Source organism: Anopheles moucheti, chromosome 3 (genome assembly GCF_943734755.1).
Source record: "Anopheles moucheti chromosome 3, idAnoMoucSN_F20_07, whole genome shotgun sequence".
In the NCBI taxonomy this organism is placed as follows: Eukaryota; Metazoa; Arthropoda; class Insecta; order Diptera; family Culicidae; genus Anopheles; species Anopheles moucheti.
The window spans coordinates 11616305-11640021 of record NC_069141.1 but is presented as its reverse complement, the minus strand read 5'-3'; the positions used below and the strand labels follow the sequence as shown (position 1 = coordinate 11640021).

Below are 23717 nucleotides of genomic sequence, written 5' to 3'. Positions count from 1 at the left end.
GCGGTGTGCGTGCGTATGAGCGGAAGTGTGTGTGTGCGGCGCAATTTCACATCAAATGGACGCGTGTATTTCATCACAGGCAGCTTGTCTTTCTCAGTGAACATTTTCTTTTTCACGCGCTGCAAACAGTCCAGATCGGCCCAAAACAACTGACAACAGCCTTCCGAGCACTCCGGGCACGGAGTAGTGCTAAAGGCAGCTCGGGAAACAGTGGATTCTACGCAAGCGGAGTCATTTTCTACTGGCTGTTCCTTGGCTAGCTGCTGTACCCCGTCGCTGTTGCTGAGTGGTGAAGAAGAAAAAGAATACACATATACTACAGATGTGAGCATTTCCCTTTGCCTGTGGTTGACCTTAGTCATCGTTTTGTCGTTGTCACTAGAATCCTCTTTTTTCTAACAGAACAAAAACTTCCAACTGGTGCATAACGGATAGAACGGCGTTAAAATGAGTGGAGATTCGAAGGCGCCATTGCGCACGGTGAAGCGCGTACAGTTTGGCATCCTGTCGCCTGATGAAATCCGTCGGATGTCGGTAACGGAGGGCGGTATACAGTATGCGGAAACGATGGAAGGTGGTAGGCCAAAACTGTGCGGTCTAATGGACCCACGGCAGGGTGTCATTGAGCGTACGTCACGATGTCAGACGTGTGCAGGCAACATGACCGAATGTCCGGGACATTTCGGACACATCGATCTTGCCAAACCGGTGTTTCACATTGGGTTCATCACGAAGACGATCAAAATTTTACGCTGTGTATGCTTCTACTGCTCCAAAATGCTCGTTTCGCCGCAGAATCCAAAGATCAAGGAGATTGTCCTGAAGTCGAAAGGCCAACCTCGCAAGCGCCTTGCATATGTGTACGATCTGTGCAAGGGAAAGAAAATTTGCGAAGGCGGTGAAGATATGGACATGACCAAGGAACCCTTACCCGAAGGCACCAAAAAGCAGGGCCATGGAGGTTGTGGTCACTATCAGCCATCCATTCGGCGTACCGGACTGGACTTGATGGCCGAGTGGAAAGATGTGAACGATGAGAACCAGGAGAAAAAGATACAGGTATCGGCAGAACGGGTGTACGAAATTTTGAAGCACATCACCGACGACGAGTGCTTCGTGCTCGGCATGGATCCAAAGTTTGCCCGTCCCGATTGGATGATAATCACGGTACTGCCGGTTCCACCGTTGGCCGTACGACCGGCCGTCGTCATGTTCGGTGCCACGAAGAATCAAGACGATTTAACACACAAGCTGTCCGACATCATCAAAGCAAACAACGAGCTTAAGAAAAACGAAGCAACCGGTGCGGCAGCACACGTCATTGCGGAAAACATCAAAATGCTGCAATTCCATGTAGCAACGCTGGTTGACAACGATATGCCCGGCATGCCAAAAGCGATGCAAAAGAGTGGCAAACCGCTGAAAGCGATCAAGGCCCGTCTGAAGGGTAAGGAAGGTCGTATTCGTGGTAACTTAATGGGAAAGCGTGTGGATTTTTCGGCCCGTACTGTTATTACGCCCGATCCGAATCTGCGTATCGATCAGGTCGGTGTGCCCCGATCCGTTGCGCAAAACATGACCTTCCCGGAGCTGGTAACACCTTTCAACATCGATCGGATGCAGGAGCTGGTGCGCCGTGGCAACTCACAGTACCCGGGCGCCAAGTACATTGTGCGCGACAATGGCGAACGTATCGATTTACGTTTCCACCCGAAATCATCTGATCTGCATTTGCAGTGCGGTTACAAAGTAGAGCGTCATCTGCGCGATGACGATCTGGTCATTTTCAACCGTCAGCCCACGCTGCACAAAATGAGTATGATGGGGCATCGTGTGAAGGTGCTGCCATGGTCCACCTTCCGGATGAACCTTAGCTGTACCTCACCGTACAATGCCGATTTCGATGGTGATGAGATGAATCTGCACGTACCGCAGTCAATGGAAACTCGTGCAGAGATCGAGAATATTCACATTACCCCCCGACAGATCATTACGCCGCAGGCCAACAAACCCGTCATGGGTATTGTACAGGATACATTGACGGCGGTCCGCAAAATGACCAAGCGTGATGTGTTCATCGAAAAGGAGCAGATGATGAATTTGCTCATGTTCTTACCAACGTGGGACGGCAAAATGCCACAGCCCTGCATTCTGAAGCCTAAACCATTGTGGACGGGTAAACAGATCTTTACACTTATCATTCCGGGCAACGTGAACATGATTCGTACGCATTCCACACACCCGGACGAGGAGGATGATGGCCCGTACAAGTGGATTTCGCCGGGTGATACAAAAGTCATGGTCGAACATGGTGATCTGATCATGGGCATTCTCTGCAAGAAGACACTCGGTACATCTGCGGGATCGTTGCTTCATATTGTGTTTCTCGAGCTGGGACACGAAATAGCTGGTCGATTTTATGGCAACATTCAGACGGTCGTGAACAACTGGTTGCTGCTGGAAGGTCACAGCATTGGTATTGGTGATACGATTGCTGATCCGCAGACCTACGCCGAAATTCAGCGCGCCATCAAGAAAGCCAAGGAGGACGTGATAGGTGTGATCCAAAAGGCGCACAATATGGAATTGGAACCCACGCCGGGTAATACGTTGCGTCAGACGTTCGAAAATCAGGTGAACCGTATCCTTAACGATGCTCGTGACAAAACTGGTGGCTCGGCCAAGAAGTCTCTTACGGAGTACAACAATCTGAAGGCCATGGTGGTTTCCGGCTCCAAGGGTTCCAACATTAACATTTCTCAGGTAGGTTTGCGGGTGGATATTTTCTTTTAATAAGTTTCACTAAATCGCGAAAACCTTTCGTCCAATAGGTTATTGCATGTGTCGGACAGCAGAACGTTGAAGGTAAGCGTATTCCGTTCGGTTTCCGCAAACGCACACTTCCGCACTTTATCAAAGACGATTACGGTCCCGAATCGCGAGGCTTCGTGGAAAATTCGTACCTTGCTGGTTTAACACCAACCGAATTCTACTTCCACGCTATGGGTGGTCGTGAAGGTCTGATCGATACTGCTGTCAAAACGGCCGAAACTGGTTACATCCAGCGTCGTTTGATAAAGGCTATGGAGTCAGTGATGGTAAACTACGACGGAACTGTGCGTAATTCGGTTGGACAACTTATCCAGTTGCGTTACGGAGAGGACGGACTCTGTGGAGAGACGGTCGAGTTCCAGAATTTGCCCACCATTAAGCTCTCGAACAAAGTGTTTGAGAAACGGTACCGGTTCGATCCGACCAATGAACGTACCCTGCGAAGAATCTTCAATGAGGATGTCATCAAGGAGCTCACCGAATCGACCTCCGTCATCCAGGAGATCGAAGCCGAGTATGAGCAGTTGCTGCGCGATCGAGAGGCACTGCGGCAAATCTTCCCGAACGGCGACTCGAAAGTTGTGTTGCCCTGCAACTTGCAACGCATGATATGGAATGTGCAGAAAATTTTCCACATCAACAAGCGTTTGCCAACGGATCTATCCCCGCTTAAGGTAATTCAGGGCGTGCGTGATCTGCTACAGCGCTGCGTGATTGTGGCCGGTACGGATCGTTTATCGAAACAGGCAAACGAAAACGCCACCTTGCTATTCCAATGTCTTGTTCGCTCGACGCTCTGCACAAAGTACGTGGCTGAAGAGTTCCGACTGAACAACGAAGCGTTCGAGTGGTTGATTGGTGAAATTGAGACACGTTTCCAACAGGCGCAGGTCAATCCGGGTGAGATGGTGGGTGCTTTAGCTGCCCAGTCGCTCGGTGAACCGGCCACACAGATGACGCTCAACACGTTCCACTTTGCCGGCGTGTCGTCCAAAAACGTAACGCTCGGTGTGCCGCGTCTGAAGGAAATTATCAACATTTCCAAGCGTCCCAAGGCACCTTCACTTACCGTCTTCCTGACGGGCGGTGCGGCTCGCGACGCAGAAAAGGCTAAGAACGTACTTTGCCGTTTGGAACATACGACATTGCGCAAGGTAACGGCCAACACGGCAATTTATTACGATCCCGACCCGCAAAGGACGGTAATTGCGGAAGATCAGGAATTCGTGAACGTGTACTACGAGATGCCGGACTTCGACCCGACGCGCATTTCACCCTGGCTGTTGCGTATTGAGCTTGACCGTAAGCGCATGACGGATAAAAAACTGACTATGGAACAGATTGCCGAGAAGATCAATGCCGGCTTTGGGGATGATTTGAACTGCATCTTCAACGATGACAACGCGGACAAGCTCGTGCTGCGTATCCGTATCATGAACGAGGACAATAAGTTCCAGGAAAGTGAGGAAGAAAATATGGACAAGATGGAGGACGACATGTTCCTGCGATGTATCGAGGCGAACATGCTTTCGGACATGACGCTACAGGGCATCGAAGCGATCGGTAAGGTGTACATGCATTTGCCACAAACGGATGCGAAGAAGCGCATTGTCATTACACCGGAGGGTGAGTTTAAACCGATAGGCGAATGGTTGCTGGAAACGGATGGTACCTCTATGATGAAGGTGTTGAGCGAGCGGGACGTCGATCCGGTGCGTACCTACAGTAATGACATCTGTGAGATTTTCTCCGTGTTGGGCATTGAGGCGGTACGAAAGTCGGTCGAAAAGGAAATGAACAACGTGCTGCAGTTCTACGGCCTGTACGTGAACTATCGTCATCTGGCGCTGTTGTGTGACGTTATGACAGCGAAGGGTCATCTGATGGCCATCACCCGTCACGGTATTAACCGACAGGATACGGGCGCACTGATGAGATGTTCATTCGAGGAAACGGTGGACGTGTTGAACGATGCGGCAGCCCACGCAGAGGTTGACCCGATGCGCGGTGTATCGGAGAACATTATTCTTGGCCAGTTGCCCCGAATGGGCACGGGTTGTTTCGATCTGTTGCTTGACGCGGAAAAGTGTAAGCTCGGTATGGAAATTCCGCACACATCAATCCTTGGTGGAACGGGCATGTTTTTCGGTTCGGCCGCGACACCGAGCATGACCCCTTGGCAACAATCTGCTACTCCTGGCTACGGAGGATGGTCTCCATCGGGGCCGGCTAGTGGCATGACTCCTGGTGGTCCAAGCTTCTCGCCATCGGCACAATCGGACGCTTCCGGAATGTCACCATCGTCGTGGTCACCAATCCGTGGATCACCGAGCTCACCTGGTCCATCGATGTCGCCGTATCCACCATCGTCTCCGTCAATGTCTCCGTCATACTCACCGAGCAGTCCGAACTACGCTCCCAACTCACCCGGTGGAGCTTCACCGTCATACTCCCCGACCAGTCCGCGCTACTCACCACCGAGCCCACAGTATTCGCCGGGAAGCTCAAACTACTCGCCGAGCAGTCCAAATATTCATTCAGCCACGCAAAACTATTCGCCGACATCGCCAAGCTATTCTCCAATGTCTCCGATGCATCCGACGAGCACGTCCAACTTTGCCAGCCCGGGTTATTCTCCGACGAGTCCTTCTTACTCGCCAACCTCACCCAGCTATTCACCGTCATCGCCCGTCTTTTCGCCAACCAGCCCTTCATATTCACCTTCGAGTCCTTCGTACTCTCCAACAAGTCCCTCTTATTCACCGACGAGCCCGTCCTACTCTCCGACATCGCCCAAGTTCACACCCGTCACTCCATCCTATTCCCCATCCAGCCCGAATTATTCGCCCACTTCTCCAGTCTATTCACCCGCTTCCCCCAGCTATTCCTCATCGTCGAAATATTCGCCCACATCGCCAAGCTATTCGCCGACCTCTCCTTCCTTCATCGGCAGTCCACAGTACACTCCGGCCAGCCCGCAGTACGCGCAAACCAGTCCGAACTATTCGCCTACGTCGCCCAGCTACTCGCCGTCATCGCCGCAACATTCACCGGGCAGCAGCAGCAATCACTACAGCATCGGATCGTCGTCGTACTCGCAAACACCGGCACCGTATTCGCCCAACATGTCGTCGTACTCACCCAGCAATCCGAAGTATTCGCCAACGAGTCCGGTCTACACTTCCAGCTCACCGACTTATTCACCCTCTTCACCGGCCTACTCACCAACGCTCCAAAGCTACAGCCCTTCGAGTCCAGCCAGTCCTACCTACTCACCGACCAGTCCCTCATACGATGATAGCAACGAGGATTAAGGGTAAGCTCGTATTCGTAGCACAAAAAAGCCGGTTTTAATCGAACGTATTTGTTATGTTTTAGATTTCTTCAAGGAGAGTAACGGCAATGTTGAAAATAAGTTAACAGATTCTACGTCTTTTCTGCTGTTGAGGACATCCTTCGTAATCTGAGTAACATGCATATTACGAACATAAGTCATTTCATATCTGTGACGAATATGTTACATCAAGGGGTTTTTGTAATTCAATAATAGTTATTATTTAATCCATATGTTTACTTTAGTAGGATTCTAACAAAAACAAATGCGGCATGAGTTTTGATTTCAATGCAAATGTAAATGGTACCGAACAGTTGAAACCGCTATTAGACAAGGCACCGATTGGAGTATCCACAACAGGCAATGGTGCACATCTCTGATCATTAAACATATGACAGTTAGCTGTATTTGGCACGGTAATCAGAGAAAATAACGATACGAATGAGAAAGAATCATATGCAAATGGTATTTTTAAGCATTTTACAATGGTAAAATCGCCATGGTAATGAATGCCTAATGCATAATTTCAATAAAAATCTAAAAACATGATCTGAACACTTTTCTTAACCCGCTCACAGTTGAACACGATATGCTGCCATGGGTGAGTCACCAATCCCATCTAGGAATTCCTCTTCTCCATCCCCGGTTGCATGCAATCTGTAACAGGTTCAGCTACAGTTGGGGTCCAGTCAACGAGTTCGTTGTGCTCCTCTACGCTCTGTACCGGACGAGTCGTAGACGAGGACCTTCCTGGTAGAGCATGTGTCTTGCGTACCCTCATGCAATACCCCAACCATTTTAACCTACCGTCCTTGACCATCTTCAGGAAGTCTGACCCTCAGATAGCACGAGATTCATTCTCCTTATCCACATGCTCCTCCAGATTCTTGTTGGGCTCTTCCGCCACTATCATTCAAGACTCATACGCATAGATGACTACCGTATCAGAATACGATATATGTTATATTTCGTGTCGTTGCATGTGCATGCATAAGAACCATATGCATCGTAACAGTTTCTAGATGCCATAGTAAGTGTAGTAAGTTTCTGGATGCCATAGTAAGTGGAATTTCCCATTACAATGCACCTCCAGAATTCGTTGCTTAAGTTTTCCGCATTTACGATTGTACAAAGGTAGCAGTATTCCGCTACTAACTTGAGAACATCGCTGTCTAACGATATTCCTGTTCTGCAGGGAGCCCCTGTCATGGAAAAACGGCCAGGCCGGGTATTTTGTTCAAATTGAAAATGTAGAAAAATTTGAAAAACGAGTTGCGGAGAACAGACAACAAATGTCAGTAACGGTTGAAGCGTTCAACCCACCGTTAACAACGGAACAGTGAGCAAACGAGCGAGAAACGGTCAGAACGATATTTGCAAATGGCCAATCGTCGAGAAATGGCTACAGTATATGTGAAGTATTTTTCCTTCTCAAAAATCGACGATAAATAGTAGTCTAATCGGGCGAAAGTTATTCGCAAGTGATACACTGACTGATTGTGCGTAAGCGTAAGGTGTTATTTAGCGTATCCGCGTCGAGGCCAGTGTGTAAAAAGCTGGCAGCAAAAAGGTATAATTTTCCTCAGGCAAGAGAGCGAGCCAGGCTGTTACCAACACACACACATACAAGCGCACTTACCTTTCTCGGGTGGCCTACGGTCTTTTACGGTGTGTGTGCTCTGTGAACGGAGATAGATAGTGTGTGGGGATACACGGCGTGCGAGCGAGCGAGTAGCCAGCGACGATGGTGAGAAGCGCGGTTTGTGAATGAGATGTGCAGGGCGTCCGTTAGTGTGTGTATGACGATCGCCTGCTAGGCAAGGAGAAAAAGAAGAAGACGTAGACGGTGGGTCAGCAGCAATAGTATTGGCCGCTGAAAGAGCACCAGGCGCAGCGGAACATAGTCAGAAGAAACAGCAGAGAGAAGAGCAAAGCCAATAAAAAAGGACGCAACGAAGACGTTAAAGAAAACGCGCAAAATAAGCTCGCAAAACAGCAGCGCAAAATTTGCTCCGAACTCCCCCCGTGTGTGTGCGCTCGGAGAAGAAGTCGTTCGTTGTGTGTGTGCCTGCGGTGTATACGGTGGTCGTCGACGTTGTCGAACAAAATTCTAGTGACACCCAGCTCCTTCCAACACTGTGGTCTTCGTTGAAGCCGCTCGTCACTTCCGCCCGCGTTTGGTAGCGACAGAGTGGGACTACTGGAGTCCAAAAACGTGTGACGACTGTGATTGCATTTTGCTGAGGTAACACAAACACACATCATAATTCGGAACACCGATTTTCGTCCAGCTTCAAATTCTTCGGATGGCAAAACTGCGCAAACATCGCACACTAAGCGTTTTTTTTGCAAGAACTAGCTAGAAAACCAACATCATCAAAAGCAACGAGTTTGAATGTGTGTGTGTGGTAAGTGTGCAAATTGTAGTGGTATGGTAGTGTGATTTGATTTTTGTAGCAACATGATGGGGCTGATGTCGAAAACAAGTTAGTAAAGACAGCTAGCCGCGAGAGCGACAAACGGGTCTTCGAAGGTGCCAAATATGTTGGTTCACCGCGTGATCAGTTTTGTTCTCGACGCTCGTCAACAGAGAACTCGCCCAACCCCCCTTCCCAGAGCAGAGCAGAGAAATTCCCGACCTAATCGAGAGTACTTTGCACAGTCCAGTTTGAAGTATCTAACCATCGCTAGTAAATCCATCCATCCCAAATCTCTCTTTGAATTCGCTGTTACCTTCACTCCCCATCGGTCGCTCTTTTGGGCACACGGCCAGATTTGTACGCACGGGATCATCTCATTACTGGGTGAGCGGGGATGGTTTTTTTTATGACAATCTGGCTGTTTCCGTCCCGTTTTCGTGACTCGTGCTCTTGCTCGCTCTCGAAAAAAACCGTGTAAAGTGTCCCCAAAATAGAAATTTCAATACGGTGATGATGCACTCCAACACACGCAGTACAGTTCTGTTTTCGATAAAAAATAAAACCTTTGCGAGTTGATCCGGTTACGGGCCCGTGTTGTCAACGTCGTGTGTTCCTTGGTGTGCACAGCAGCGCAAACGTCGGCACACTTTGCGGTAGAAAGAGTAGGGAAAATTTGATCGAATACGTTTTACGAGAACGCGGAAAACCAGGAGCAAAAGAACCTGAACCTCGAAAACCAAAAAGATCCTCTTCTGTCTCGGTGTGGTGGTGTGTTGTGTCGGTCACAATCATTAATATAGTGCGCGCCCGCAGTCTTTCTATAAAACAGCGCGAAACGAGAGAAATAAAAGGACAGAGATAGACTGTGAAAGAAGATAGAATGGGAATACCAATAGAGAGTAAGAGAGAGAGAAAGAGAGAGAGAGAGAGAGAGAGAGAAAGGAAGAGATAAAACAGTAGGCGAAAAGATTTTTTAAGGGTCACTCGAAAAATCAGCAGTGTTGTTGATTATTCGTGCTGCTGTACCGTAATCGTGGCTATGCAGGATTCTACTGAAAGAAAATTCAACTTATTTTCTTATATCTTTAGTGTAGAATAATTTTCTAGCGCTAGGAAGGTAGCCAGGAAATGTGAAATTTATTAGCATTCTGAAATGTTCCAGAACGATATTGAAATGTAGTATGGTGACCATTTTCATAGTGGTTGTGTATTGTTTCACGATGACACGGTATGGTATACCCAGCGAACCTCTATTTAGAAGATAGCTTGATCGGAAGGTGTTACGAATAATATTCACGATTCGGAGTACTATTTTTCACGACTTGAAACCCAATGTCGTTCCAATGGGCAATAGAGAAAAGTTGGATGCTTTAAAAGTATGCACAATACCCGTTTGGTGCCACCGTGTTAGTGAACTGATGTAGATAGATTGTTGTAGTGGTATTGCGCGGCCATGTAAACATCGCAATACTTCCTTACAGGTTTTGATGAAATACTTATCGTTTCACCGTAGAAGACGCGGTGTATAACGTGATAACAGATTTACTGATATACCCTTTTGTTGCTTGCTTTCTTTTCAGAATCACTCAAGGTATTGCAAACGACGAAAATCTGACATCTCAACTTCCGAATAAAGTGAGCTGTGAATAATCTCCCCGTCCCCACTCTCTGTGTGCTTTGCAAACCTACGCGCAAACACAGCAACGCGCTAGAGTAAAACGGAGCGCACACCGTTTGCACACTCGTCTCAGCTGTCAGCCAGAAGAAGGGGGTTGCATAATTGCAGCGCGATTTGTTCGACGCGCAAAGAAATTAAGTTCGTTGCGCGGAGCAGCAGTAAACGCTAGCAGCCACAAAATCACCAGCGCAAAGTAAATGAACAACGCAGAATAGTAATACTTAGTGAAAAACAACACTCAGAGTATACTCCGAACATCGAAGCAGGCGACGTTTCTCGATCGATCTATTTGGTGCCCATACATTTGTCCTGCTCAAGTGGTTCCCGAATATGTCCTGTGCCGGTAGGACAAACGAAAACATTTGACCGAAAAATAATTTAATAACGTCCCGTTTGTCTCTGACCGTTCATCGGTGCCGTGCGAAGCAATTTTAATTGCGATCGATTTAATAGTGAACCTTTATCATTTACCTAGTCTCTCGTGAATGGTGTTTGCAAAGTGGGGGAATACAGAAAAATTGTTTGTGAAAGTGAGTGCAGGCGTGATTTCACTAGGCGCTATTAAAGCTCTACATATTGTACTGTGTTGGTGTGAAAGTGGAAGATCTGCGGTACGCACAAAATCGGGAAATCACATCCCCAGAATCCAGAACAAGCTATCTGAGCAGCCTCGCCAATTTCGTATATATCTTAAAAACAAAACAAATCACAAGTGCGTTTAACACTGAAGACAAATAATACTACCAAGTGCAGAACAGCTGAATCGAATGAACATATGAACGAATGAGCTACGCATGCATGTAGTCCTTCTGGAAGCGAAAGAGCTCTAGTTAAACAAATCAACCAAATCATCGATCCTACCTAATACGCAACTCGTACTCAGAACCAAATTTTGTTGGAACAACTAAAGAAACTTACATCTAGATATAATATACAGCGTGTTATATCTAGGACGGTTAGTGGAGAAAATCAACAACAGCAAGAAATACGGGGGGAACGCGCGTTCGGGAGTTACCCTACTACCAAGCACAGAATCCGCGTCGATAATAACACCAAAAGAGCACATCAACAACAACGTTCCTTTGTGAAAGGAAACAAACATATAATCATACTGCTATTCCGAGTGAAATTGGAAAAAAGATCGAATAATACAAAATACTAGTAGGCTGCAGGAGGGCGGCAAAAAGGGCTTTTCCGTAACGGAAAGTTCGTTCCACACATTCTTCGTGATCTTGACAATATATCTTGGTAGTGCTTAAAGGCTAATAATTCTAAACACTAGCAAGTACACGGAATACGCTCGTAACGTGTGTCACTCATATGTAGCAAGTATAAAACCACCGACTAGAGTAGCGCGTACTACGGAATATCTCACGCGATTAGCAAACGGAAAACATCTCCTACGAGTGTGTGTAATTTGGCGGTCTTAAGATCTCACCAGCAAACAAACGCAACAGTGTTTCTGTCTCGGAGGAGTCTGTCGGCTAAGGAACGCGATTTGAACCGGGATCGTAATAAAATCCACCAGCACAAATTTATATCGCCATCCAGCAGTGAAGCACACCCGACTCCTATCATCATCATAATCATCATCTTTTAGAAAGGTAATTTTTTGATATTTTAAACAAAAAGTATGATTGCACTTTATTCGATACATTTTTACGGGAATTTGGGAAAGCCATTCCCAAATACGCAATTTTCTGCCGTGGTAAACGAAAAAAAAAAATCATTGCTTGTTGTGTAATGTGCATAGATGAAACTCTCATAGCCTAGCAATAACAGAGCTACAGCGCTACAATGCTGTTTTTTTTTGTTTCTCGAAAAAGATAGCAAACATATTCGTGTGGTTTCAGTAAGAGAGCAAATGTGTTGCGTTTTGGTAGAAGTGCTGCTGTATCTCAGTATCTGGTTGATAAGGGTAGATCTACTACAACGTGCACTATCGAAACCGCTTCGTTATCACGCACGGTGCTAACACTGGAACAGTGGTGATGGCGGTGTACATCAACATGACAACTGCATGAAGGGAAATTTGCTTTTAAAATGTAATGTTTCAAACAAGAACGGAAGGACGATCGCCACTAAGCTTGAAGAGATCGAAAAAGTCATGTGGAAGGCGATACATTACAAAGCATCTCGCACCAGTACGCACCAGCATAAGTTATTTGGCAGTGCTCATGAAGGACCTATTCATATAAACGAAATTAAAGTGTGCTTTAGATAAGATTAGCGTTCACAGACACGGGCATCATGTTAATAATTTCCGATAATTCGGATTTCAAAATACATTTGAGATAAGCTCATTTGGGAGTGACTAGAGCAAAATTTCAATCATTTATCATTTCTTGTTATTATACAACTGTTTCTCGACTTGGCTAGCCTAATGGCTGGTTATCTGTGGCTTAAATTGAGAGGTCTTAAGGTATACTTTAGTTTACGCTTGACATTGGATCGTTTTGCTTTCAATGACAATTCAAATTACAACACGAATAACATGTTTTACTTATAATCTAATCATTTTTGTGTTTGTATTTGCAGATATTCTTTGAAAATCTATGCCGTTCAGTTCAACAATAACATGATTTAACGACTATAAACGACTTTTAAGAATCTGACGTGTAAGTAACTTTGAATGATCATATAAACGCATTATTAATTTGCATCTTAATTTTTCCTCACAACTCTGCTCCACAGAACACAGTACAGCGCAAACAATAAGTTACATAGCAAATAGGATTGAAAGTGATACGTTAAGCAATCCCTCTCTCCGTAAGCAAACATCCCTGCGTAGGATCTAGTCCAGCAGCGTGTAGCAGAGCTGTTGGAAAACCGTAATTAAGGAACGTTGTGAATTCTCTAGATTTGAAAGACGACGAACTCCGACGAAGCAAAATAACACTATCCAGCCTGCCAAGCAATAGGTTTAGCTCTCCCAGCAGGAACCTCCCATTGCTCTCGGTACAGTGGCGTGAAGCATATAAAGTCAACCAAAAACTCCAATAGAATTACGATTCCTAGCAGTATTGCCAAGTTTCTTGTCGGTTGTTTGTTGTAAAAACACTCCGTGGTAAAACAAAACAAACAAACAAAAAACGCTTAGCAGGCTGAAGCGCACTGCAATTGATCTTATTACTAGTACACTACCGCAACTATATTACTATTACTTCTAAAACCTTCTACTACAACCAACCAACAGCAGCATATATAGTCGAACGTAGCATAATAATTGTTGCTGTGTTGCCATTACTCAACACTACTTCACCAACAAGTCTGAATACGCTTTTATGAATTTACTTAAACAAAAAAGGAATACAAATTATTGCTCGATGTTACAAAAGTGCATCAAACTCAACCAGTCGCACCACTATTGACGACTTGCTGGTCGTTGTTGAACGGGTTGAAACACGGAATACTATTGTAGCGAAAGTCCAGCAGTAAAGTGAAGAAACCACTAGCAGTTACGCCGATAACATACGTCACAAAGAAGGAGTAGAACTACATCGGGAACTGCTATACCAAACCTATTATCCATTACTACTACTACTATTATAACTACCACACAATCGATCTATGAGTCTGAAATCACACACAATCAGGGATTGTTGCATCGACATCATCCTCTCTTAAAGTAGCTAACTGTTTTGATCGTGGTTAACAACCGCCAAGCCAGGGTGTTGGGAACCGATTCACCCTCTTTCCAAGCCTTGGCATTAAACTTTGCTCATCTCTCCATCGCCAAAACCATTCATTGCGTGCGTGAGTCTATCCTGCTGGAAGAAGCGTAAGGCAAGGAAGAGAAAGGTAGAGAAAAGGTGATATTAATTTCCTTTATTATGTGCCAGTGTTCCTTAGCGGACGCACAAAACCACGTGAAACCAGCCACTAGACTAAAACCGTTCAGACAGTTTTTCGCATCGCCGCCCGGTGGTTTCTGCGTGACGAAGGACGCGCACACGATCGACAACGCCGGTCTTTGTGGTATTTAAAAAAAAGGTTTTACGGAGCAAGACACAAAATCATCACAACAAAAAAAAACACAACATCCTCCCGCCGTTCGAGGGTTGTAGAAGAGTCCGTATTATCATTGGAAGCAGTGCGGCAGTAAGGGGGTAGCCGCAGCAGCGCTGTTATACTGTGTGTGCACGTGTGTAGTATCATTTGAAGTTAATCATCATCGTCATCATCAGGCGTATTGGCAGCATCCCCCGTGTTCAGAAGAACGATGGCGATTGGCGATCAGAAGGGCGAGGAAGAGATGCAGAATAACGAAAATGACACTGTGAATATGAAATGTGATTTATCTCATTACCTGATAGTTGTAAACGAAACTAAACTTAGCGTAATTTGTGAAGCGGATGATAAGAAGCTAGAGCCAGAGATGGAGAAGGAAGCACAGCAGCTGGGTGATGACCAAATTATAGCAATTAAGAATTCCATACGCGAACCACCACTGAAACACAAGGATAATAATGGTAATGCAACGGAAAAGACGGAATCAGAACAGCAGCTGCAGCAAAACAGCAGCAGAATCAACGAGAAAGATCAATATCAGCAGCCTGCTCATCGGCAAGTTTCAAGCAGCAATTTCGTACAGTTTGCAGAACTGTTGCGTTTGACGGAGCTGGAATCGTCCCTTCGCCGGCTGGTATCACCGCAGCGCATACGTTTAAGGTTGCTAGGCGGTGGGGAAGATTCCATTAACAATGGTACAAGTGCCTGGGGTACGCCCGCTGCTACGAATAATCCAACCGGTAGCACCTGGGGACCGATTGGTGGGGCTGGAGGCGGCTCTGCGCAACAATCGAATGCGGCCGTCGGTGCACCAGGAGGTCCGCAGCAACAAGTTGCGGGGGTGGGCGTACCACCTACCACCGGTGCATGGGGTGGTGCAGGCCAACAGAATGGACCAGGCCCAGGCGGACAGACATTGAAAAACAACGCACCATCGGTAAATCCGAACAGCGTCGGAGGCTCAGGCAGTGTTCCCGAGGGAAGTGGTAGCAGTGGAGGGAATGGTGGTAACGGAGGGACTGGAGGTTCTTGGAACGGACCGGGAGGAAACGCACAAGCTCCATCGGCTTCGCAAGGTGCACCAGGTGCAGGAGTAGCAGGCAATGGAAACAATGCTGGCGCAGGTCCTCAGCAAGATCAGCAAGGCGTTGCAGCAGCGGTGTCACAGCAGCAGCAAGTTGGAGCAGCAGCACAAGCTGCTGGGCAGCCGGGCCAACCGGAAGCTGGAAGTGGTGGTGCGTCTGGATCAGCAGCGGCCGGTGCAGGAGGGGCCGTGGTGCAGTCGAGCGCCGCCAAAAACCAGCTAGAGCATTTGAACTCTCTGCGTGAGTCATTGTTCGCCCAGGATGGGTGGGGTTCGGAGAACGTGGATCAGGACACACTATGGGAGGTGCCATTATCCCCTGAACCCGGCGGCAAAACGGACCCAAACAGTGCCACCAGTGGTCCGATGGCAGGTATTCCCATGTGGAAGACAAACACGGGTACGGAACTTTGGGAAGCGAATCTACGCAACGGTGGTCAGCTGCCGCAACAACAGCCACCCGTCCAGAAGACTCCCTGGGGCCCAGCAAACAACTACGGCGGCACCTGGGGCGAAGATGATGAAGCCAACGAACCGGCGTCCGGGTGGAACGGATCGATGGGTGCAGCAGCTGGACCGGGTGGGCCAGGTGTTGGCATGCGCGATCAGCCTCCGGGACCGCAGCAATCGCAACAGCTTGCCGGTCAGCAGCAAGCACAGCAACCACCGTGGAACTCGGGTGGAGTGGGCGGAGCTGGAGTGGGAGCTGGAGCCACCGGTATGTGGAGCGGTACCGGAGGTGGTGCACCCGGTGGTGTCGGTACGATGGCACCAAATGTAGCCGGCGGACTGAAGAAGGACAACGAGTGGGGTTCAGGAATTGGTGCCGGTGCAGGAGCTGCCGGTGGTAGCGGTGCCTGGGGAGCGACTGGCGGCGGCGGTGGTGGTGCTGGTGGTGCCGGCGGAGCAGCAGATGGTCGCGTTGGCGGTAATCCGGTAGCAGCTGGAGGTCTCGATCCAACCGGGCTCGATATGCGCAACATACGCATCGCCAGCGCAATGGACAGTAACCGCGAGATACGTGGCGATCCGCGCGGTATATCTGGCCGACTGAACGGAAACGTTGGTCTCTGGGATCAGCATCAAATGTCGAGCATGCAACAAAAGATGCCACCGACGGCCACCACACCGGGAACACCGACCGGAGGCGTGGGTGGACAGGGCGGCGGTAATCAGTGGCCTTCGAACAATCCGCTCGGCTCGGTTAATAACGGTGTGGCTGGTGGTGTTGGTGGCGGCGCTAAGCTGATTGCCGGCTCGGGATGGGACGATCCAAATGCGGGCGGTGGTCCACCGGTGGTGGGCGGGGTGCGTCGCAACAACATGGACGATGGTACTGCCCTCTGGGGTCAGAATGCGCTCAACAGACAAAACTCCGGCAACGTATCGGGTTGGAATGATAACAGTGGCGGTGGTCTCGGTGGCCCGCCGGGTGCGGACGGTGTTATGGGTCGCAATCTGATGCACCGCAATGCGATGGTCGGTGGTGGTGGTAATCTGCCCGGCAACAGTGGACTGGTTGGTCGTGGCGTTGGGCCGGGCGGCCCAATGAAACCGGATAGCCTGTGGGGTCAGAACCCAGCCGCCGCACTCGGTGCTGGACCGCGTGGTGGAGCGGGCAACTGGGGCGCGGATGATGTACCGTCCGGAGCGGGAGGAAACAACTGGGGAGAGGATAAACCGCCTGGTGGTGGAATGGGCGGCAATTCCCTGTGGAACGACGGTAACAATTGGAACAACAAAGGCAAAATGTCCTCCGCAGGTGGTGGCGGCGGTGGCGGTGGGTGGAACGATGGTGCTCCCGGTGGTGCTAACAGTGGCCCAGGCGGTATGGATATGGGCAACTCGGACTGGGGAATGCCGCCGCAGAGCAAACTGCCTCCGAACAGTAACAAAATGAATACGCTCGAGATCATACGGTGCAGCAAGCCCTATCGGCAGTTGTGCGATATGGGCTTCAAAAAGGAAGACGTGGAGAACGTTCTGCGTATGACGAACATGAACGTGGAGGAATCGTTGGAGTTTCTGCATCGCAGCAGCGGCGGCGGCGGCGGTGGATCGGATTGGTCTCGGCGTCCGGACGGTGGTCACGGTGGATTCGGTGCGGGTGACCAGTTTGTGGGCGGCGGTGGCGTAAACGGGCGCTTTGCTACAGCTGCTGCCGGTGTTGGTCCCATGGCGTTCCCGCAGGTAAACAACACATCTGGCGCGATTACCCATTTTTTGTATTCAAATCTCTTTTCATTTTGTATCTTTCGTTTGCAGAACAATCAGAATCTTGGTGGTGGCGTTTTCGGGGGCGGAAATGGATCTGCAGCCGGTGGCGGTTCCTTTAACAGCATGAAGTTTGGTGGTGGCGCCGGTCATGGGGGTGCTGGTGGTAACGGCGGCGGTCCCGTTGGTGGTGGTGGTCCTCCAGGTGCAGGTGCAGGAGTGTTTGGAGGCCAACAGCAGCAGCAGCAGCAGCAGCAACAACCGGGAACACTCGGCAGCGGTGGTGGTGGTGGTGGATTGAATCAGTCGAATGCACAATCGCAGCAAATATCGAACCACCATTTGCGCCTGTTGGTTCAACAAATACAGCTGGCCGTCCAGAACGGGTACCTGGAGAATCAGATTCTCAACCAACCGTTAGCGCCTCAGACGCTGATGCTTCTTAATCAGTTGCTGACTCACATTAAGGTAAGGCACAAACCGCTTGGGGCTGACCTTGAACGAATTAAATCGCGAAGCAGAAGCATGGAATTTATTTGGGATGAACCGAATTCATCTGTTGTTTATCTTAAATAATCTCAGTGCATGTTAATTCTAGACGGTCCTATCTAACATCCTGCCAACGTCCTGACACTGCTTAACTATATTTTCTATGTGATCTCTTTGACACCATCCCATTTTAGCAATTGAATGTTATGCAAAACAATCTGAGTCGTACCGGTGGCGGTGGTGGTGTGAACGCCGTACAAATGTCCATTGCCATTAACAAGCTGAAGTCACAGATAGCGAGCTTGCAGAATCAAATCAACATGCAGCAGGCGAATTATTTGAAGCAACAGCAGCAGCAACAACAACATCAGCAACACCAACAGCAACCGCCTCATCCGGGTAGTTTGAATGCCAATGTGAACGTGTCATCGATTGCGGCCGGTGGTGGCGGTAATCATCCGGGAACCGATCTCTTCCGCGGACCGTCCGACCTAACCGGGCTACCAGGTAGCTTCGCAGAGATGGCACTGAAAGAGAGCGGTGGTGTGCCATTCCCATCCAGCGGTAATACTAGTCAACAGTCGCGTTTGCAGAAATGGAAGCTTCCGCCGAATAGCGCCTCTGCAGGTGGTCTCGACAAGGACGGATCGGATCTGACCGATTTTGTCCGTGCACCCGGTGCAAGCTCCAAATCTGGTCCGCCCGGTTCGGGCATCGATGATGGGTAATTATTTACCGACGGTGGTTAAATGTAAATTTGTTGCATTTACTCAAATTGTGTTACTTCTTTTTACGTGTGCGATCGATCAGTACTTGGTCGAACGGACGTAACAATCTAGGGGATGGTTGGCCGGACTCTAGCTCACAGGACAACAAGGATTGGCCCGGTGGTAACGATGCGTTCAGCGATCTGGTGCCCGAATTCGAACCTGGTAAACCATGGAAGGTAATGCAACGCGTCTTTCGTCCTTTGTGTTCTTGGAAATCAAGTTAAACTTCTCTCTCTCTCTGCTCCTATAGGGCACACAAGCGACGCGAATTGAGGATGATCCTACAATAACACCGGGCAGTGTTGCACGCAATCCGCTATCGATTGCTGCCGCCAAGGAGTCAAATCTGTTCGGTGGTGGTGGTTCTGGTAGTGGTGCAAGCAACAGCAAATCATCACCAACTGAATCTCCCTGGAGCTTCAATCCATCCAGCGGTGGCGTACAGAGCGGCAATTATGGCGGCAAGGTGCAGAAGAACCCTTGGCAAGATCCAAACACACCGACCATGCCTCCGGCGGACTTGTGGGAAACGCCACTAGGTGGTGGTGGCAACGGTGCTAAAGGACGCGGTGTCGGTATGATGGGAGGCATTGGTAAAGCGGGCGGCGGCGGCAAGATGGATACGAACGGTTGGAATACACCGAGCACCCAGGCCAGTGGCAGCAATACGTGGAACAGTGGTGGGCCATCAGCTAACTCGTGGTCGTCGACATGGATTATGCTCAAAAATCTTACCGCACAAGTATGTTTTTGTTTTCTGAAAACGCTTTTGTTTGTGGTGTTGTCGTTTGAATGTTTGAAAGTAATTCTTTTGCACAATTTTACCTAATTTCTACATCTGCAGATTGAGGGTTCAACTTTGCGCACGTTGTGCTTGCAGCACGGTCCGGTCATAAATTTCCAACTCTTCTTGAACCACGGTATTGCTCTGTGCAAATATGGTACCCGCGAGGAGGCGCAGAAAGCGCAACTGGCACTCAACAACTGTCAGCTGGGCAACACGACCATCTGTGCGGAAATACCCAACGAAAGTGACATACAGTACATCCTGCCCCATCTCGTAGGTACCAGCAATGGTATGGCGAACGGACTGACCGGCGGTGGCGGTGGACAGAATTGGCGGCTCAGTGCTGCAGCTCAATCACAACCCATGGTTGGACGCTCCAATTCCGTCGTTCAGGGTAAGTAGGGGCTTAAGTGACACGATTTTTTTGTTTCAGATCAATTTCAGTGTTATTAATTTTTCTGCCTAACTGCGATTTCGCACAGATACGTGGAGCTCGAACTCTTGGGGCACGGGTAACAGCAGCTCCAACCTGTGGAACACGCTAGACGGTGGCCCCGGTGATCGGGGCACACCGGCAAGCCTGAATTCGCTACTTCCGGAGAGCTTACTCGGGACGGAATTGAACTGATGATTGCGAAACAGCACCATCGCTGCTGAGCGCAACTAACCTGGCTCGAAATCCATCACTGCTGCTACTCCACCTCTCCGAACCGAAGAAATAACGAACGTTTTAACACTGCACATGCATATAGGTGATAAAATTATGATGAATACGGCGTTAAGAGCTCAGCTCTCACTCCTCATCGTCGTCGTCGTCATTGTTTCCTGCGCCCGCATTGAAGAAGGCAGATGACACATCCCAAAAAAGTAATACATTGCTCTTAAGGTAGTTAAGGTAAGCTATAATGATCAAACTTTGATGCCTCCTCCCGTAGTGATAGTGGTAGTTGTTATGAAACAGATGAAACTTGTTCACTTGTTTACTATTACCATATTTTAATTTGTTCAACCAATAACACCATATGCCTGTACCCAATTAAGTTACATTTATCGTACGAAACGCAACGGCTTAACGTTTACATTAAGATACGAACATTCTTTTCCCATCCTATTTCTCTCGCAGAATTTAAATAGTTTTAAAGCTGCGCTGCTGGCTGATATGCAAACAAGAAATACAGCAAGTCAACACACATTCGTAAATCCAAACAAAATACTGTGTTGCGGATGAAGTACGTTCATCAATGGTTTAAAAATGATGGTGTGGGTAGCTGAACGCAAAAGCGCAAAACCTGCGAGATTAACACTGGAAGCGATTTAAAGCGATAAACAGTCGAGAATAGGGGAAATGATGGCGTAAAACAAAAAGCAAAAAAAAGAAACCTAAAAAGTGTCTTTTGAAAGTCAGCGGTTTCGCGTCTGGCGTAGTATTAAGGTGTTGTGAATGTTTTTATCATTTTTTAAACAATGTAATCTTATACAATTTAAATAATATATTATATATATTTGAGAAGAATGGACGACATGAGATGGAATAATTAATTGGATAGAAAGCAAAACAAAACAAAAACAACAAAAAAAAAACAAACAAGCAAGACATTTTGAATAAGAACGCGAAAGCACATTAATAATACAACAAAATGGTCTTGACAAAAATTACTAAAAAACAAAAAAAAAAACAGTAAAAATTGAGACGAAACTTAAAGAATGCTATGTACGTGTATATATGTACGTAGGTTCCAAATGACTCGGGCCGGCAAGATACATTTCAAGTCAAAGAGAAAAATCTAGCTCTAGTAAGCGAGTTAGGTCGGAGCAAATTTGTTTTGTTGATTTTTGTTTAACGAAAAATACAAACTCTTCCCCACCCCTTTTTCTCTCCAAAGCGAGACATATTTTCCTTCCGCCTCATCATGAGAAAATCTCAAACGATGATTTAGTAGTGAAACCACAGGGTGTGATAAGAATAAGATAGATGTTGCGGTGAGCGTTTAGCGAGAAGTTGACCAAAATTTGCTTCTCTTGCATTGTTGGTGAAATGATGAAGTAATATTAAACAAACGGAAGTGTGCTACAAATGAAATCGAAAGCTAATAATGTTATTATTGCTATAAGTTATTGTGTACTCGATGCATATACAGAATGTAGATATTTAGCATTTGTCTTAAGTGATTTTTCTCCTTTTTTTATTTTTTTAAAACATAAATTATATCCATCCACTTTCTTCCTTGTACGGAGAGTTGTCCCTCTTCTTTTTATTTCTGTTTCTGAAGTTATGGAAGAGACGGAAGAAACAGTACTAACTCTAAATAGTGGAGGAAGAATAACGCGAAGAACAGAGCTGTGGAATAATGAAATACATAAACATATATCTACATATACAATACAATATGGATATATCAAAAGCAACAACAAAAAAACATTTCCTTTTATGACGCTTGTAGAATCGGCTGTTTTGTGAATAGAAGAGACACAAACATTGCATACACTCAGCCAAACAAAGCAAATTAATAAAGTGTAGTACACTAAGTAACTAATACTAAATCCACCCTGCCCCTTCCTCCCTCGGACCTGATGTGAGGTCATAAATCACATACGTAGCGCGTGCATAAGAATAGTGTCTAAGGATGATGTGTACCGTAATGGATAAGAACAACAAAACAAACAAACAAACAAAAAAAGAAAAAAAAAACGTAAAACCAAAACAGGAAAATGATAAAATCAAAAACAAAAAAAAAGAAACTTAGCATTAAGAAATTAGTCAAGAAAATGAGTAGTAGAATGATTCATTCTACCATTTTCTATTTCAATGTGCACCTTATTTCGCGCTCTCATCGCACAAGCGCGCCATATGCGACGTGCCGTTGCCTAGTTCTACCCGTGCCGTGCGTCCTACTTACCTTCGTTTTTTTTTGCGCACGGAAGCCATGGGTTCTTCAGTGTGTAGCAACATCAGCAGGTGTGTGTGTATAAAGGAGACGTCTTGTGTCGACTGTCTCTCGCGTTTTTATGCATCAACGGCCAACGGTCCTAACCAAACGACAGCTAAGCCAGTAGCTAATGTAGCTGATTCACAATTGCGCTTTCCATAGACTTACACCGCACCGGTAAGAATCGCCGCTCGCATATCTCCGTACCTCGTCGTCCAAGGTTCTCTATTGTTTTTTTTTTATGTTTACTGTTTTGCTCGGTTTTAGCTATGACTGTTTTGTTTCTGAAATAACAATGTGAGATTAAAAAGACCTGCAGAGAAAGTGAGCGAACGAATTAATAATTTAACGTAATATATAAGATATTGAAAGTACGTACCGCCGAGTGAATGGATGAGGGTATGGAATTAAACAAAAAAAAAACACGAACATAATAATAAAAGTGAGGAACAGAAGAGAAACAGAGAGAGGGGAAGAGAAGTAATCACATATGCCTATCGTGTTAGTTGGACGAGGAAGCAGAAGAAGATAAAATAAAGATGCACTTATGATAAGCAAAATCAAAAACAAACTCAACAACAAAACCAAATCGACCAGGAAAGACATTGAGCAATTAGTGTAAAAAAACGAAAACACAAAAAAGAACAAAAAACGGTTGGAATTTATGAGACAATTAGAGAGAGAGAGAGAGGGAGAGAAAAAAAAACCATAGTAACAAAAAAGTCACGAACCTCTAGTTCATTACTGATTGATTTCGTTTTCCAATACGTTATTAAGTCACGCGCTTCTAGCCATATAGGGATTTTGTTTTGTTTATTTTTTGTTTAGATTGTTTTAAATTCAAAATCGAAAAGTTTTGTGCAACGAACGAAAAAGGTGGATTGATTTGTGCATTAAGATAACGAAAAAAAAAACACACATACGTGAGGAAACAATAACTAACAAACGGGAAACGCTTGCTGATAACTTTGTCGAAAGCTATTGTAGTCCATTACCAGAAATGAAAAAGATTGTGAAGTTTAGAGAATAAAGCACAGAATCAAGCTAGAGAGAGAGAGAGAGAGAGAGAGAGAGAGAGAGAGAGAAAGAGAGAAGAGAGGAGTGGAGGGCCTAGTAGATTGCTGATCGAATTAGTAAACCAAATTTTTGTTCCTATTGTGAAAAGGCAGCA

General features: G+C 46.9%; 2 protein-coding genes and 1 long non-coding RNA gene across 3 annotated transcripts; all 3 read left to right on the top strand.

Annotated features, from left to right (window-relative positions):
- The first annotated feature begins 78 nt into the window (after positions 1-78).
- On the top strand, positions 79-6705 carry LOC128305210 (DNA-directed RNA polymerase II subunit RPB1). The gene is made up of 4 exons (XM_053042551.1): positions 79-324; positions 403-2763; positions 2832-6148; positions 6211-6705. Exons 2-3 carry the CDS (start codon positions 448-450, stop codon positions 6144-6146), a joined length of 5631 nt encoding a protein of 1876 aa, XP_052898511.1. The 5' UTR covers positions 79-324; positions 403-447; the 3' UTR covers positions 6147-6148; positions 6211-6705.
- Positions 6706-13962: 7257 nt separating this feature from the next.
- Positions 13963-20282, top strand: LOC128305321 (protein Gawky-like). The gene is made up of 7 exons (XM_053042709.1): positions 13963-17549; positions 17625-18041; positions 18257-18786; positions 18873-19008; positions 19083-19574; positions 19677-20013; positions 20102-20282. Exons 1-7 carry the CDS (start codon positions 14487-14489, stop codon positions 20245-20247), a joined length of 5121 nt encoding a protein of 1706 aa, XP_052898669.1. The 5' UTR covers positions 13963-14486; the 3' UTR covers positions 20248-20282.
- Positions 20283-20285: 3 nt separating this feature from the next.
- LOC128305322 (uncharacterized) lies at positions 20286-23159 on the top strand. Its single transcript, XR_008287457.1, has 2 exons — positions 20286-20514; positions 20743-23159. It is a non-coding gene; the product is annotated as an uncharacterized LOC128305322 (long non-coding RNA).
- Positions 23160-23717: the final 558 nt, after the last annotated feature.

Excerpts from the sequence above, each read along its gene's own strand:
- LOC128305321 (XM_053042709.1), top strand. The coding sequence starts at position 14,487 with ATGGCGATTGGCGATCAGAAGGGCGAGGAAGAGATGCAGAATAACGAA. Across the intron at positions 19,009-19,082 it reads AACCTGGTAAACCATGGAAG|GGCACACAAGCGACGCGAAT; the intron begins GTAATGCAACGC and ends CTGCTCCTATAG. Across the intron at positions 19,575-19,676 it reads TCAAAAATCTTACCGCACAA|ATTGAGGGTTCAACTTTGCG; the intron begins GTATGTTTTTGT and ends CTACATCTGCAG.
- LOC128305210 (XM_053042551.1), top strand. The coding sequence starts at position 448 with ATGAGTGGAGATTCGAAGGCGCCATTGCGCACGGTGAAGCGCGTACAG. Across the intron at positions 2,764-2,831 it reads CCAACATTAACATTTCTCAG|GTTATTGCATGTGTCGGACA; the intron begins GTAGGTTTGCGG and ends TTCGTCCAATAG.